Source organism: Euleptes europaea, chromosome 11 (genome assembly GCF_029931775.1).
Source record: "Euleptes europaea isolate rEulEur1 chromosome 11, rEulEur1.hap1, whole genome shotgun sequence".
Classification (NCBI taxonomy): Eukaryota; Metazoa; Chordata; class Lepidosauria; order Squamata; family Sphaerodactylidae; genus Euleptes; species Euleptes europaea.
In genome coordinates, this window is record NC_079322.1 from 29,419,621 (window position 1) to 29,436,807 (window position 17,187).

General features: G+C 42.5%; 2 protein-coding genes across 2 annotated transcripts in view; one reads left to right on the plus strand and one right to left on the minus strand.

Moving 5' to 3' along the window:
• Window positions 1-16,528, plus strand: part of ACAD11 (acyl-CoA dehydrogenase family member 11) — a 35,732-nt gene extending 19,204 nt beyond the window's left edge. Inside the window, exons 13-20 of the mRNA XM_056857313.1 lie at window positions 796-894; window positions 7,581-7,647; window positions 8,424-8,509; window positions 11,890-11,961; window positions 13,967-14,121; window positions 15,245-15,361; window positions 15,835-15,944; window positions 16,358-16,528. Of these exons, the coding sequence (XP_056713291.1) occupies window positions 796-894; window positions 7,581-7,647; window positions 8,424-8,509; window positions 11,890-11,961; window positions 13,967-14,121; window positions 15,245-15,361; window positions 15,835-15,944; window positions 16,358-16,472 (821 nt within the window). The 3' untranslated portion in view covers window positions 16,473-16,528. The remainder of the gene's footprint in view (window positions 1-795; window positions 895-7,580; window positions 7,648-8,423; window positions 8,510-11,889; window positions 11,962-13,966; window positions 14,122-15,244; window positions 15,362-15,834; window positions 15,945-16,357) is intronic.
• Window positions 2,425-3,489, minus strand: ACKR4 (atypical chemokine receptor 4). Its single transcript, XM_056857310.1, has one exon. It carries the CDS (start codon window positions 3,487-3,489, stop codon window positions 2,425-2,427), a length of 1,065 nt encoding a protein of 354 aa, XP_056713288.1.
• Window positions 16,529-17,187: the final 659 nt, after the last annotated feature.

The window sequence follows — 17,187 nt, forward strand, 5'->3', positions numbered from 1 at the left end:
CTGGAGAACTGGGTTTGATTCCCCACTCCTCCACATGAGGGCAGACTCTAATCTGGTGAGCTGGGTTGGCTTCTACTACGACGACAACTACTACTACTACTACTACTACTACTGCCTGGTCCTTTTAACTGGAGATGCTCGGGATTTAACCTGGGATCTTCTGCATGAAAAACAGAAGCTCTTCCATTGAACCAGCCTCCCCCCTGGCATTTTGGATCTGTATGTTTCAACCTTGAGGGTATTGATCTGCACTAATTTTAAAATTAAAAGAATATTCATTAAGGTGTTTTTTTCAAAGCAACCTCTGTTTGTATAGGGTTGTCAAGGAGCATGGATACTTCATCATGGCAATTATATAGAAGAAGAAGAGCTGGTTTTTATATGCTGTCTTTCTCTACCACTTAAGGAAGAATCAAACCAGCTTACAATCACCTTCCCTTCCCCTCCCCACAACAGACACCCTGTGAGGTAGGTGGGGCTGAGAGAGCTCTAAGAGCTGTGACCAGCCGAAGGTCACCCAGCTGGCTTCATGTGGAGGAGTGGGGAAACCAATCCAGTTCACCAGATCAGAGACCACCACTCCAAACCACTGCTCTTAACCACTATGCCTCGCTGGCTCTCCGGTACTGGGACTGTTATTGAAAGGAGTCTTTATCAGGAAACCCCCTGTGTATGCACAAGTGGATCTACTTGTAAATGTATGTGCTTGATATTTAATGAAAAATAGCAGTATTGTTGTTTTTTAATCTATGCATCATGTCAAATAAATGTTTTGATAATTCTGTTTTGGCACAGAACCAGATGTTGCTTCCAGTGATGCCACCAACATGGAATGCAGCATTCAGAGAGATGGAGACAGATATATAATCAATGGGAAGAAGTGGTGGAGCAGTGGTGAGTAAAAACCTTTCCTGCAGGACAGCAGGTGTGGGTTGACTCTGTTGTGAGCCACTCTGAGCACAGCCTAGGCTGGGAAGGGCGAGGTAAAAATGTAATAAAATAAAATAAATTTTATTTGTGTTTAGAAAAAACCTTTTGCACCGACCTGCTAGAAGATCCAGTTTAAGTATCTATAGGTTGATCTCAGCATGTAGGTTTTTCATGCAGTGGGGGTCCTAAGCAAGCCCTGGTCCTTTTTGTCAAACATTCCCTGTGAACTATGTCCACTAATATCTGGTTCCTGCTGAATGTTCCATCCACAATGGGGGTGGATACATGAATCCATGTCAGTCTTCAGTCCTAAGTGTGAAAAGCTTTCATGCTGGGATGATGCGATTATTAGTTATGCCCCTTAAATAATGCACATGAAACATACTCCTAAAGAATGTGTGAAACCACAGATGCATAAAGCAGTTTTTTAACATACATTTTATTTATTATTATTAAATGACATGTTTAAAGCATTTTGGCAAAGTGTACGACTATACGTTATCTTGAATGTGAAGTGCTGTTTATGTGTCAGATTCTTGCTAAATATCAAAATGCATTAACAGTATTCTTCAAAAACCATTAATTATCATGATGTAGACATTCTGCAGTCCTGATTATATTCTGTTTCTGATGTAATTAGTTGCATTAAAATGTAGAAATACATTTTCTTATTTTTTAAAAGCCCTGGGAAATGGTGATAAAAGTCCATGTCTACAGATATCGACAGGTATTGATATCATTAAATATATTTTTAATATATTTTTAATGCCTCAAACGGATTATAGCTAAGAAAAATAAGCTGTAACTGCAGTCGGGAAACTTAGCTAAGTGCCAGCTTTAATCGTGGTTGCCCTGACAACGAGTAAGATTACAGATGTCTAGAATCAGCACCTGTAACGTGTGACAAAGCTTATCCTGTGTACAGAGCATCCCTGAACAGAATTACACCCTTTAATTCCATTGAAGTCAGCAGGCTTAGAAGGATGTAACTCAGTTTGCACTGGTTACATTGTTACAAAGTTTACAATTTCCCTACTCCGCATAGTTGGTCGGCAGGAGCAAAAAGACATACTGCATCACGGCATCAGGATACTGGGTACAATAAAAGAAAACAAAAAACCCGACTTGTTCGGCATCCTTTTGCCTGATCCGGGCTACTTGAGAAAAAGTCAGCCCTGCAGATAATTTTTGAGTACTTCTGATCCATCCTCTCCACATCTCTCTTGTTTTTCCACTCCTCAGCTCCTCATAGAGTAGTCTATGTAAACTCGATATATTGTACAATAAACTGAAAGCATGTGTGGGAAAGGTGTGCCATGCCAGGGGTGTTCAGGGAACAGATTCTGCATCACCCTACCAGTTTAAACAGGTATTTCGTGATGCAGTTCTGTGCCAAGGAGCAACTGTGTTCTGTTATCTCAAAATCAGCCCTCAGTGTCTAAGCGTTGGGTAACTAGCAGTGACTATGGTAAGTAGCCTCCTTCTCCCAGTTTTCTAGATAGTGAAGCTGCTGGTTTGCTCCGTGGATTCCTCGTGGCCCATGGGGATCTCTTCAGTTGCTGTGTGTCGTCGTCTTTGCCAGTAGCCATAATTTTTCGCTATTTTTGCCATATACATTTTGAAAGAGGCTCCCATAAAAAAATAAAGGATGGGGTTTAGGCAACTGTGGAACAAGGCAATGCTCTTGGTGACCTGGAAGGCAACATCGATGGCTTTGCTTATGTTGCAGTCCGTGACCAGGTGGAAGATAATATCAATGGCCCTCCAAAGCTTGACGATGTTGTAGGGCAGTTGGGTGAGGATAAAGGCCAAGACGACCGCAGCGAGAACCTTCAGGGGACGGGAGTTTTTAATGCCGGGACCCTTCAGGAGAGCTCTGGCAACAGCTGAATAGCAGATCAGCATGACAAAGAAAGGCAATACGAAACACAGAGTAATTTCCAACATTTGAATGGTTGCTTTAAGCATTACCCCAAGGCTCTTGGGAAAGATAGGAAGACATTCAGATCTGCCGTGTAGCTCTTTGACTGTGTTAAAAATTAGTTCGGGAATGCACAGCAACATGGCAGCCATCCAGACAGCACAGCAGATTTTGCTGCATTGCTTTGTAACTCCTCGTAGACTCTGGGGTTTGACGATGGCGTTGTACCTGTCAATGCTGATGCAAGCCAGAAACTGCATTCTGGCGCTGAAGGTCAAAGTGTACATCGCAGAGGTGATTTTGCACAAGGCGATACCAAGCACCCACCCGCGCGCAGCATTTGCCGCCCAGAATGGGAGAGTGAAAAGCAATAACAGATCGGCAATGGCCAAATTCATAATGTACACATCCGTCCGGCTCTTCAGTTTCTTGAAGTAGGCATAGATTGCAACTACTAAAGAATTTCCGGCAAGTCCAACAAGGAAAACAATGGAGTAAAATGCAGGTAGGAATGACTTCCTGAAACGTCTTACCTCTTCTTTGATACACATGCTTTCGTACAAAGCATATTCAAAAGTATCATTCCATTCCTCTTCATTGTATAAGTAATCCACTGAAGAATTTATGTGCGGCTCCATGTGGAAAGCTGGTTGACGTTAGAAAAAATAGCCCAAATTAATTCCATCTTGAAACACTTGCCTTGTTATATGCTGTTTGAATCAAAGGCATAGACCAAGCTAGACATTATGAGGTCTTTTGCAGGGGTTACCTGCCCTGAGTTTAGTACTTTGAAGTAGTGGGGGTTTTCCTCCTCCACAACATTGTTGTGCCTTTGTATACCTCTGTGAATTCCTAGCTTTCATTTTAAAAACTAACTCTCTAGTTCCTTCCCCAGCAGAGATATAAGGAAAAGAGCATAGCTTCACAAGGAAGAGCCTAGAGACTTGACTTTATGTTTAAAAAAGAAGAGAAAAGGTGGGAATGTTACACCTGTTGTTTCAATGGTATTATGATACCCTAGTGCTGATTTTTAAAAATTGCAAAAGCCCTAGTGGCCCGGGGAGGGGAGGGAGCCACTTCTGGGGGACTGAGGCAGGGAAAACTACAGGGAAACTTGCTATGTGCCACTGCATTTATCTGCAGCCTCACCAATAACAGGAAGACCACAAAATCCTGTCCCTATGTGGAAGTGGGGTTTTCAGGTCCCTCTTCGCCACCAGTCTCCAGCGAGCACAAGTTATCGAGGTCCTGATTAAAGGGATGTGTAACGTGGTTACCCCTACTTCCTTCTCTTATAAAGAGCTGTTTACCTGGATGGCTGTACAGAAGGCACGTAAAGAAAAGTGTAACCTGTTGAAACTAGTATTATAGTAAGCGGGTTATGCATTGCCAGCAGTACTCTGCCTTTGTTTATTTCAAATGTGTATACAGAACGTAACATTCTGTGCTACTAGGATGGCAACCAAGGCAGTTCGCTGTCATGGTAAAATCTACAAAGCAGATCACAATAGTAAGACACAATTTACAGTGTGTACTAACTGTAACAGCTAGGGTGAGTCTAATTTGCACATCATAGAATCATAGAGTTGGAAGGGACCACTAGGGTCATCTAGTCCAACCCCCTGCACAATGCATGCTTAGATGGCAGCAGTTTGTTAACTATGAAGTTCAGAAATCACAATTTATTGGCAAGCACCTCCCTGTGGAAAGAACTGTCCTCAGACAACTTGGACTGGCAGGATTCCCCTCATCCCGTAACGGTCCCTCTGTTTTAAGTTTCCACTTGTAAGGTATCTGTGGTTTATTAACTGTCTGGATCACAGCCTCAGGAGTATTGCTCTCTGACTAAGAGGGAGATTGAGATGCAGAAGGAGCAGGAGACATTCCTGGTGGGAGATGGAAGTAGAATCCAACAGCACCTGTAATTCCTCTGCCTTAATATCTGGAACGCGTCTTGGAACCATTAGCCTTATTAATTGCAAAGCTTGTAATTGCTGGCATATTTTGCTTAACGACAAAATTCGCAATGAGAACCTATTGAGTTTCCAAAGAAATTGTTAGTCAATGGGTGTTTTTTTTTAGTATACTTTTTTAATCCTGTGGAGGTCAAATAGTCCCCAAGTAAGTTATAGGGAAAAAAATAATAACACCACAACCTTGGGTGTTTTGCTGAGCATGACACCAGCTGCAAAGGAAAAAAACCTGCACTTCATTGAGTATTTCCCTTTGGCAGCACAGAAAAGAATTACGGGAAACACACCAGGGGGAAATTCAGGAAAATTCTATTTTGTCACCTTTACCCTTTATGCATGTTTCACTTTCCCATTCAGTGCATGGGGGGCAGGAGAATGACGCTGTCAGAGTGGACTCTGCAATTATAAAAGAAATGTGGTGTTTCATGCCCACTCCCCACTTGCAAGGCAATTGACTTCCTAAGACTGGGGAATATGCAGCGTACAGAACTGTAGAAAATGAGGTGGGGGAGAGAATAAGCCATTTCCCCCACCTCCACAAATCCCACTTTTTGGTGAAAAGGTTTATTTAAAATACTTTAGCGCACCACAGCAAATAAAGTGGATGCTATTTCGAAAGGGCTACTGTGGATGTGCTTTAGTAAGCTACATGTTTAAAGGTAAAAATAAAAGCAACTTTCTATGTGGCGTTCGGTGCAATCTTCAGTAGAATTACACCCTTCAAAGCCAATTGAAATCAATTGGGCTTCAAAGGGTAGGACTCTGCTTTGGATTGCACCATTTAAATGCCTGTGTCATAAACTACATAGTAACCCATGTGAATATATATCATCTCTTGTCTATCAAAGACACCCTGAGCACGAAAATACTAACAGCCAAATCCAGGATTTTTCTGTCTGTCTAGAAGCTGGCTGGATTCCCAATGTTTGGCAACAACATAAGCCGAGAGCAGAGCTCTCAACTATGCAAAAGTACCCTGTTCCTTTCTTCTTCTAAGTTAAATGGCTACCATTCCTTCTTATTGGGAAGGTAAAGTGCTTCATTTGGGGAAACCTGTTACGATAGGGCAAAACTTACTTTTACCCCAGATACTGCATGTGTTTACAGACCAGGATCTTACAGGGATTATTGGAAAGCATAATAAAATTTCAAAGGAAAAATCAATGACTGACCTGATCTTATTTTGGTAGCAGGAGCTGCAGTTGGTAACTCCGTCTGCGGAATGCAGTTCTTGTGTTCTAACTCAAGAATTTTGTCTTCCTTCCAGCACCACCACGCCTTTGAGTTTCCAGTGTGCAATTACGTTTTCCTTTAAATGTCATTTGTTAGCAGTGGTGGTGCTTTCCTGGAAAACAGCTGTTGCGGGCAAGCCATGGTGGACGTCAGTTTGCCTTAAATCGGAATAACAAAATTTTCTTTGGAAAATAACTTCGTGACAAGGAATTTGGGTTCCTAAGAATGTGCCAAACAATTTAAGTATGCATCAAGCAATTGTCACAGAACAGTGGAAATAGTTGAATCCAGCTGTAATCGGTTTAGTTTGGATAATAACAATTTTTCTAAAATATAGATCTCTTAAGCCTCTAGAGCTGGCTTTAAAATAAGGGGCTGGTTACCAACAAGGAAATGGCCTGGTAATAGGACTGCTTGGGCCTGCAGCCCAAGAGGAGACCCACAGCTCACCCTTGACTGGCCCATCTGCCCCCCAGCAGGAGATGAGAAAATTGAGAGTAGGGTAGCCAGCTTCAGGTTGGGAAATACCTGGAAGTTTGGGGGATGGAGCCGAAGGAAGGCAGGGGTTGGGGAGGGACTTCAGTGGAGTGTAATACCATAGAGTCCACCTTCCGAAGCAGCCATTTTCTCCAGGGGAACTGATCTCTGTCACTTGGAGGCCAGTTGTAATAGCGGGAGATCTCCAGCTACCACTTGGAGGTTGGCAACTCTACTTCAGAGTAGGGTTGCCAACCTCCAGGTACTAGCTGGAGATCTCCTGCTATTACAACTGGTCTTCAGCAGATAGAGATCACCAGAAAACATGTTGGCAGGGGCCCATGCTGGAGACCCCTGGGCTTTGAGTGCCCTGATAAGCACACTCCTAGGTACCCAGGCACCTGCCAAAAGGTTATGTTCTTCTAAGCAAGCTATTTTCTGCCTCAATATAGGCTGAAGAGGTGTTAACTTGAATCTGATTTTAGAACGTCTTGCTCTCTTTCAAGCATAAGGTAAAGGTAAAGGTCCCCTGTGCAAGCACCGGGTCATTCCTGACCCATGGGGTGATGTCACATCCTGACGTTTCCAAGGCAGACTTTGTTTGCGGGGTGGTTTGCCAGTGCCTTCCCCAGTCATCTTCCCTTTACCCCCAGCAAGCTGGGTACTCGTTTTACCGACCTCGGAAGGATGGAAGACTGAGTTGACCTTGAGCCGGCTACCTGAAACCGACTTCCGTCGGGATCGAACTCAGGTCATGAGCAGAGCTTTTGACTGCAGTACTGCAGCTTAACACTCTGCGCCACGGGGCTCTACTTTCAAGCATACCAGTGTTAAAATCCCCAATCCAGTTTCAGTTCAAGGAATGTATCTTGGTTGTGATAACTGCTGTGCATTTAGGTTTCTGGGTTTTGCACATTTATTTGAAAGTAAGCTGTGCTGGCTTCAGTGAAAACTATTTCCAAATTAAGGTGATTGCCTCTGGAGATTTAACATCCCAGTTCTAAACTCATTCACTAAGAAATCTGTCTGTGTCCCATATCTTTTAGGAGCCGGAAATCCAAATTGCAAATTTGCAATTGTGATGGCCAGAGACAAAAACACCTCTGCCTCCAGGTAAGAGACAAGGTATGATAGACATATGATTGGAATATCCAGTCCAAAAAAGAGACCTAACATTGTAACTTCCCACAATGCCACTTTCTCCAGCGATCATATCTGATTTCAGTATGGTTTAGATCAGCTAATCTAAAACTGTGGAGCAGGGTCTGTTTACACATTACAAAGTCATCGTGTTTGCTGGGGAACAGCACAAGCTCTTTGTAGTGCACACGCAATGGGAGTTTTGTGCCTCCCAATCACATACCAGCAATTTCCTCTTTGTTGTAGCCTACCCCCCTGCTGTTTTCATGTCCGCAAACCACCCCATGGAGCTGCTTTTATATCAACAAATATAAAGGCAAGACAAAAACTCCTGGCTGTGTAATTGTCATGTCTAATTGAAGACAACCTGCTTTTTTAAAGTTGATTTCCCCTCCCCTCTTTGGGTTGAAAATTCATGACATTTAGGCTTGTGGTGACTTGTGTGGCAAGTAGATTTCATATAGGTGTAGGCCACTGATGTCGGTAACCCTGCCTATACCTGGTCTGGCTGGAGTTGATGCCCACATGGTGCTGACCCAGACACCCCCCTGCTGGTTCCTGCTAGTCCCTGCCACTCAGGGCACAGGACTCCCCACCCCCAGAGGCAAAGGCAGTTTCTTGCACATCTCAGGAAATGAAGTTTATAAATCATCTTTGTATCTGGAAAGCCTCATTTCCTACATGCAGTGTTCTGTATTTTTAAAAAGAGAACTAACGTCACGAACTGATATTATCTTTGCTTCGATTAGATATAAACAACACAGCATGATTATTGTGCCAATGGATACCCCCGGAGTCAAACTTATAAGGCCTCTTTCAGTCTTTGGTTATTTTGGTAAGTAGGTTTGCTAGCCATCTATGATTTTAGTGATATGACTAGTTTAAAGTATGTACTAGCACATAACTAGTATTGAAGAAGAGTTGGTTTTTATATGCCGACTTTCTCTACCATTTAAGGGAAAATCAAACTGGCTTACAATCGCCTTCCCTTCTCCTCCCCACAAGACATCCTGTGAGGTAGGTGGGGCTGAGAGAATGTGACTAGCCCAAGGTCACCCAGCTGGCTTTGTGTATAGGAGTGGGGAAACCAACCCAGTTCACCAGATTAGCCTCCGCCACTCATGTGGAGGAGTGAGGAATCAAACCCGGTTCTCCAGATTCCACTGTTCCAAACCACTCGCTGTTAACCACTACACCATGCTGGCCCTCTCTACAAATCTAGCAAACATCAGAGCTGGCCCAACAAAGATTGTTGCTGTTGACTCCACTCCTCCTCCAGTTCTGGCAATAGAAAGGGAAACTACAATCTGATCCCCTGTGCCCAAGACCCAGTGGGAGTAACATCCCATCTGGCAAGGGCACCTTCCTCCAGTGAGTGAGAATAGCTATCTGACACGTTTAGTCATTGTGGAGAAATGTGTTGATCTCTGGAGGTTTGGACTGCACCTTGAACCTTCACTTTTAGTTTTAAACAAGTTTTTCTTTCTCTTAGCAGAAGGGGGGGAGTCATTTACTCTCCACGCTCTGGCAGCAATGCTTTAGAGATGCCAATGGCCTCCCTGGCCAGAGATAGTGAAATGGTCAGCTCATACCTGCAGCTAGAAGCTGGCACCCTGAAGGGGACAGAGGCTTGGGAGGTTGATGAGGCTAGAATGTATCTTCCTAGAGATTTCAGGAAAAGGCTTTTTTGACCCACAGAGGGCATGGGCAAACAGAGACACTAAAACCCCTTGGTACAGAGGGGGAAGGCCTCCTTTTTGGCTGATTCTAGCTAGGGAGAAAGAGCTCTCACACCTGGGCTCCTGCTGAAGGCTGCCGTTGCCATAGGGAGGACTGCCTGCCTGAACAAAGACACCAAGAGAAGGCATTTACACCACTAACTTCTAAGTTAAAGACCCTGCCTTAGAATAAGCTCAGCTGGTGCATGTACAGAGTGAGGGAAAGAGGAATTGCAAATTTACAACCATTCTTTTGGATTCCTGGCTCAATCTGTTCCTGTGCTGAGTCCATGCATGTGGACTTTTTCTTTCCAATAAATGTTTTATAATTGTCAGTGCTGGTAGTTCTCTGTACCACATAAACCTCCACTATTTGAGCACATTTGAAATGGATGCCAGGAGTAGGGGGGCGGGGGCGATCAGTTGGTGAATTGCTAATCCTCCCAGTGGTGTGCAAGCTGTCTCTGTTTTAACTAGCAATTGGGGAGACAAGGCACTAGAATAGCAATGCAGGGAGGTTGAAACTGAGAGCACTTGACCCACTTGGTGGGTAATTTCTACAAAGGCCAGTTGGTGGCCACGGTACTAAAAGAGGGAGAGAAAACCCATCCAAAGGATGGGAAAAGCCAAGAGAGTGATGCGGTGCTGGGTGGAGACTCGGATGTCTGCTGGTGCCTAGATGCTTCGGAGGGCAGGGCGAAGCTGTTCCTGTAGGTCAGTGGGGCTGTTCTGCCACAGTCATGCGCTTTCCAAAGCCAACATCTAAACTTCCATTGATTATAATGGCTCAAATTCAGGATTCTTAGGCATCTGGTGGCACTGACTTGAAGACCAGCTGGATTTATTTGCTCTGTAAGCTTTTATGAATAGAGGCTTTGTAAACCACACAAGTAAACATATAAAATGACTATTATCCTTGAATTCCACTATGCCGCATGGCTAGTTCTCCATGTGAGACCCAGGAACCTGAGTATTAACTTTCCTGGGGTTGAAGGGGACTGCTGCGTGTATGTGTGCGAAGTGCCAACAAATCACTTTTGACTTCTGCTGACTGTATGAATTAATGACCTCAAAAACGTCCTATCGTTAACAGCCTTGCTCAAGTCTTGCAAACTGAGGGCCATGCCTTCCTTGATTGAGTCAATCCATCTCATATTGGGTCTTCCTCTTTTCCTGCTGCCTTGAATTTTTTCTAGCATTATTATCTTTTTCAGTTACTCTTGTCTTCTCATAATATGACCAAAGTACGATAACCTCAGTTCAGTCATTTTAGCTTCTAGGCACAGTTCAGGCTTGATTTGATGTAGAACCTACTTGTCCATGGTATCCATAAAACTCTCCTCTAACACCACATTTAAAATTAATCAACTTTCTTCCTGTCAGCTTTCTTCATCGTCCAACTTTCACATCCATACATAGTAATGGGGAATACTATAGTAATTATCTTGGTCGTATTGACCTCCTTCTAATTTCTTGGTTGCAGTCTCCCTTTTGGTTGGTGATGGAGCCAAAGAATAGAAAATCTTGAACAACTTCAATTACTCATTGTCAGGCTTAAATCAATGTGATGGTCTGATAGTTGCTGCAGTCTTTGACATCTCCTTTTTCAGAATTGGAAAGTAGATTGAGCATTTCCAGTCTGTGGGGCATTGTTTTGTTTTCTATATTAGTTATCATAGTCTTGTTATGATTTTGATGGACTCCGTTTCAGTGGTTTGGAAGAGCTCTTTTGATATCTCATCTACTCCTGGTGATTTGTTTCTCCCAATTGCTCTCCATGTAGCTTTCCCTTCACTCTCTAAAACTGTAGGTTCTTCTTCAAAAGATTCTTCGTAGAAGGAATCTGTCATCCTATCATCTCTTCTGTGTAGTTCCTATCTTTTCTTTATTTTGTCCTGTTCAGTTAATATTTGTCGGTGTTGATCTTTCAGCATGGCTGTGCTTTAAATTTCCTTTTGATTTCTTGCATCTTGTGGAACGGATCTCTTGTTTGTCCTTTTTTGTTGTTCTCTTCTATTTCTTTACACTGGCTATTATAATAGTTCTTTGTCTCTACATGCCAGTTGCTGGAACACTGCATTTAGATCTGATTCTATTTTTGTCATCTTTTACTTTTGCTTCTCATCTATCTTTAGCAATTTAAAGAGTTTCATTAGTCATGGATTAAGGCTTTTAATTTTTCTTGGCTACAAGGATAGTCTTTGTGCATTCTTCCTTGATAGTATCTCTAGTTTCAACCTATAGTTCTAGTTCATGTTCACTTGAATTTAGTAATGGGAATCTGTTCTTTATATGGTATTTAAACTCTTCAGGAATGTTATTTAGATTGTATTTTGGCATGTTTTGGTGTTTTTCTTCAGCTGCTGAGCGGAGGGGAAAGCAGAGAGGGTTCCCAGTCCTTGCCTGGACAGGTTGTTGGATCCAAAGGCTTGTCAATTTTATAAATACTGAATCTTATCTATTGACATTTACCTTTGTTCTTTTTATTGTGTTACAGATTATTTTCATGGTGGGCATTTTGAAGTACATTTTGATAATGCTCAAGTACCCATTTCCCATTTAATACTTGGTAAGTTTCAACATTGCTCCTTCCAGGGACAGCTGTGATGGCGACAGAATTGCCCATGTCTGTGCTTGATTCTAACTCTGCTTGTAGAGTGAGGCGAACTTCACCAGCAGGATCTTGGCATCTCACAGTTCTGCAGGAACCCAAAGCTGGATATGTATTTTGCAGTGGGTTGGATCCTGCAGATCTGTAGCAGTAGAAAAGGAACTTTCCACCAGCAGAGGGAGTCTTTTTCTTTTGAAAGACCAAACAGGTGAAAGGTTCCTCCCACTGAAGAAAGTACTTTCCTTAGCAGAAGGTATTGGATTCATCCCATGAACAAACCTTCAAGGACAAACTAGCTCCCTCTTAGCTAGGGCTGTGGATCACAGAGCAGAGGTTCAACTGCATGATACTATGCATGTACACAATTAAAAAAAATATAGGAAACATTTTTCTTAGTTGTTCCACTTCAGAGGTGAGGAAGGAAGAGAGATGTTTATGTATCAACAGCAAGAGTTCAGCTCTGCCATTGTCCCCTATATTATAACTGGTCTACGTTTTGCATTAGTTTCGATGTGCCTGCAATCCTGTGATATCTCCTTCTGGCACCAGCTCATTTCTGGTGGAATGCTAAACTTGCGCTACTTATAGGGAGCTCACACTAACATTTAATACATCACAGTGTTCAGAGCCACAGGAGCAAGCAATCCGCAATTAGTGTCTAGTAAATATAAATGGACGTCTTTCTTTTTAAAAAGATTTAAATTATCTACCAGTGTGATTCTTTTGAAACCAAGTGCTAGTTATGCTCCAGTTTGGAAACCGGCATGTACATTTGTAGCACAAATATCCCACTTGAGCCAAACATCGTGCTATGTTCTTTGAAGGATATTGTTGAAGGAACTGATTTTGAATTAGTTTTAAATCTGTTCCCTTCAGAAAAGATTCCTGTTGCTGCTAACTGAAATAAAATCAAATCTACTGTTTCATACTGGCTGAGCTGTGTTTGCAGAACTGCATTTAGGACAAAGCTAACTTTTTTTTTAAATCAGAGCCAGGGAGCTGGATCTAGCCAGCTTTTTTACTGGTGAAAAAGGGAGGAGCAGGTACTTTTTGGCCACCAAGATGACTATGCGAGAGATCATGAGACCAGCCTGGACAAAAGCCCTGTGGGATGGGGGCTGCAGGAAAGAGGAGGGTTAGATGACATTGAGTGAAAAAACTGGCTGGATCCAACTCAGTGACATTATATCACACGTGCAGACAGATTTGTAGAAACTGGTATTCTATGTTCCATTTTGGAACAGTGAAGAAAATGATGGAGCTTTTCCTTTTGCATTTTATCATTCTCTGCAATGTTACAACTCTTGTGTTAAAGATAATTTAAAAAAGAGTTGGTTTTTATACCCCACTTTTCTCTACCTTAAGGAAAGCAGCTTACAATCACCTTCTCTTCCTCTCCCCACAACAGGCACTTTGTGAGGAAGGTGGGGCCCAGGGTCACCCAGCAGGCTTCATGTGGAGGAGTGGGGAACCAAACCTGGTTCTCCAGATTAGAGTCTGCTGCTCTTAACTACTAAACTACGCTGGCTCTCAGCAGCTGTTGCTTGTGTGGCTTCATAGGAGTTAATGCTAAGTAGAAGTAGAGGCACCTGGTTGGCCACTGTGCGAAAAGACTGCTGGACTTGATGGACCTTGGTCTGATCCAGCATGGCTTTTCTTATGTTCTTAGATTATTCTGAAAACTATTTATTCTTTACTTCTGGCATTTGTATTTTTAGCCCTTCCCCCAAGAAGTTCAGGATAAGATTCCTGGGTTGTCAGCCTGAGGGAGAGTTTATTCACCCGAAGCGCCACTATGAGATTCTTGGATAATCTGGGGTTGGTGAATCTGGCTCTCCCAGCTAAAGTCCCAACGCTTTTTCTGCAACCAGATTATTCCACAGAAGCAGCACACAGGCAGACTTCTCCCCAGAAAGGAAAACGATCATTTGGAGAATTGCCCTTTCTCCTTTTTGTATTACAGGAGAAGGAAGAGGATTTGAAATAGCTCAAGGGAGACTTGGACCAGGCCGTATCCACCACTGCATGAGGTCAATAGGAGCAGCTGAAATGGCTCTCCAGATCCTATGTGAGCGTTCAGCTCAGAGGATGACATTTGGGAAGAAGCTGTACCGTCATGTGAGTTCACAGTCACCTGACTTCATATGCTGTTTCATACCACATAAGCCTTTTCTAAGACCAGAGGTGCATGAAATACTGACAGCAAGAGTAGAGATAGGTTTCAGTAGCCATTACAGATGGTTCATGTCCAGAAACTGGGAACAGTGTATTTATTGTTACATGCCTCATTATGAAAGGGCAGACTGTAAATCTGGATTCTTCTGAGGTGATTTGGTCAGACCCATGGTTTTATTAGAGCATTAGCTCTATAGCTGAAACAGGAATGATACTACCATTGTGAAAACATTATGCCATCATGGATTAAATCCCAGCTGACAAAGGCTGGAGAGAAGGGGCATGGCTCAGAGGGAGACCATCTGTTTTGTATGCAGGAGGTCAAAGATTCAAGGATCCAGCTTAAAGGATCTAATCTCCCAAGGCTCTGACTCAGCCCAAGGCAGCTTCCCATTTTCACCATTATGACATCAACACATTGCAAGTGGCTTCAAAGGAACTGTTAGTCTGTCATCACAAAAGATTCCTACAATAGTAGCTTACATTATACCGTGCAAGAGAGGCACTATTTACACAACCTGTCCAGCACCAACCCTGCTCCATACAGCTAATTAAAGTAGTCCGCATTACACACAAAATGCATGTGACAAATCGCTGCTGCCGTTTTCTTTAAAGAAAAGGAGCTTTTTTGGGGGGGGGGGACTTTGAACAGAGAAGTAGCAGCCATGCCGTGAGAAAGGTATCCTTTTCAGTGTGTTTACAAGCCTTTATGAATGGAATCAATCAAGTACCTTTATTGGCATAAAAAGAAAACATTTAGCTAAAACAGTAACACATTGAAGAGTTATTTTAGGCCAATGGAATGGAATTGTATGACTGTATCAACAAGCAATAAAACCCAATGGCATTGAATTTGAAAGGTCAGTCTTCCAAACTATTAGTGTAGTTTAGCCCCCAGTGATTATACATCCATTACATGTTAATATGCCTGTTTATTTTCAAAGTAACTCACACACTATGATGTTCTGATCTCTGTGTTTGGAAAATACTGACTTAACATGCAACCACCACTTGAGGTTTTTTTTGTTTTTTTTTACTACATTCACCAGTTTTTGTGGTCCTGCAGGAAGTTGTCGCACATTGGATTGCAGAATGTCGGATTGCTATCGAACAGGCACGACTGCTTACGCTGAAAGCAGCCAGCCGCATAGACACCATGGGAAACAGAGCGGCAAGAAAAGAGGTAAGAGGAAAAGTCTAGAAACAGAAAGGGGGGGAAAGTTAGGAGCCATTCCTAAAAGAGGGGGAACATCAGTTTTTCTTTGAATGACAAAGTCCACACAGTCCATACAGTCTGTTCCATCTCTGTGTACTGGTAAATGGAGTACTTCTGTGTGATTTTCATGGTTCTTTCTTGTGGTGAGTACAACTGTGCAGATCACGGTATACTTTTTGCTTTCAAGGAAATGAATAACGTTTGAGCAACATGAGTGTACCAAGCTTTTTTTAAATTACAAAACAGAAATTCTAAAACCACCTGGTCAGCAAAGTAGAAACGGCAAAATGTAGCTGTAATCAATATCTCTAGGCTCTATGGCTGTCTTTCTGTCCACCTTCTGGCTTAGCATGTTACAGCAAAAAAACCTCAGATCCAGCCAGTTGAATGTAACTTCCACTGTGCTAGTTTTGAAAAGAACATTAATCTCAATTTCACAGGTTTCTATGATCAAAGTAGCAGCACCCAGAGCGGTCCTTAAAGTGATTGACTGTGCCATTCAAGTTTGTGGAGGTGCTGGATTCTCTGAAGATTTTCCTTTGGCTCAGATGTAAGTAAAAGGCTCAGGTAGCTTGTGTTGGTTATCACATCCCAGCAGGTGTGTGTGATGATGATGAAGTGTTGGTTTTTATATGTGACTTTCTTTACCACTTAAGGAAGAATCAAACTGGCTTACAATCTCCTTCCCATCCTCTCCCCTCAACAGATACCCTGTGAGGTAGGTGAGGCTGAGAGAGTTCTGAGAGAACTGTGACTAGCCCAAGGTTACCCAGCTGGCTTCATGTGGAGGAGTGGGGACACCAACCCGGTTCACCAGATTAGAGTCTAGTAAAGCTTCAAACTCCTTGTTGGTTGCTACCTGCCTAGAGCTGCAGGACTAAAAAGTTAAGGCATAAGGTGCCAATTACCTATCACCTTTTCTGTGATGACCTTGAACTGAACTCTTCAACTTTCTTTGTGCAGGTTTGCTTACATTCGGACCTTACGCGTAGCAGATGGGCCTGATGAAGTTCACCTCTCGACAATTGCAAAACTAGAACTGCTTGATCAAGCCAAGCAGTTGGCTGCACATCTCTAGGTTGTGGACAGCATCATAACTAGGCCTGGTCTACACACAGAGAAAAGTGGTAAAGTGAAGAGTGCATTGAGGTGATCATCAATTTAACATTTATTAAATGAAACAATTCAACATACACCCCACTTTGGCACAATTAATAAAGCCTATAACGTGGTTAAGGCTTAGAGTCAAGTTTAGACATATGGAAATACTTGAAAAATTAAAGTATTTCTAAGCTAAAATTAATTAAGACTATGATTGTTTATTGCTTTGAGTTCCCCCCAAGTACCAAGGCCAAAAAAGTAGATGGGGAAACATGTTCTTTCCTTAATACATAGTACTGGAAAGTGTGTAATTTTGTGAAAACACTGTTTAATAAGGGAAACAGCAACATGTCTGTGTTCTGTAGCTTACCCAGCAGTGGGGAATGTAATATTGACCTGAATTTAAATACAACCAATATCTACATTATGTGTATAGAAACTCATACATGTTTCATACCACTGCCACTGAAAGAACATCTGAATGGCAACAGCAATATTAATAAATCTATCCATAAATAAATGTCTCTTTGACACACTGTTCTCACTTCAGTTGGTGATACAATGCTGCTAAGAAGACACCTTTTGCTTTCTTACACTTCCATTGTCTTAATAAATTCCACCCTTCACCTACTGTTGAATTTATTCTTTTCTAATCTGTGCTGATGAGGTGTGGCCCTCTTGCTACAACAAAA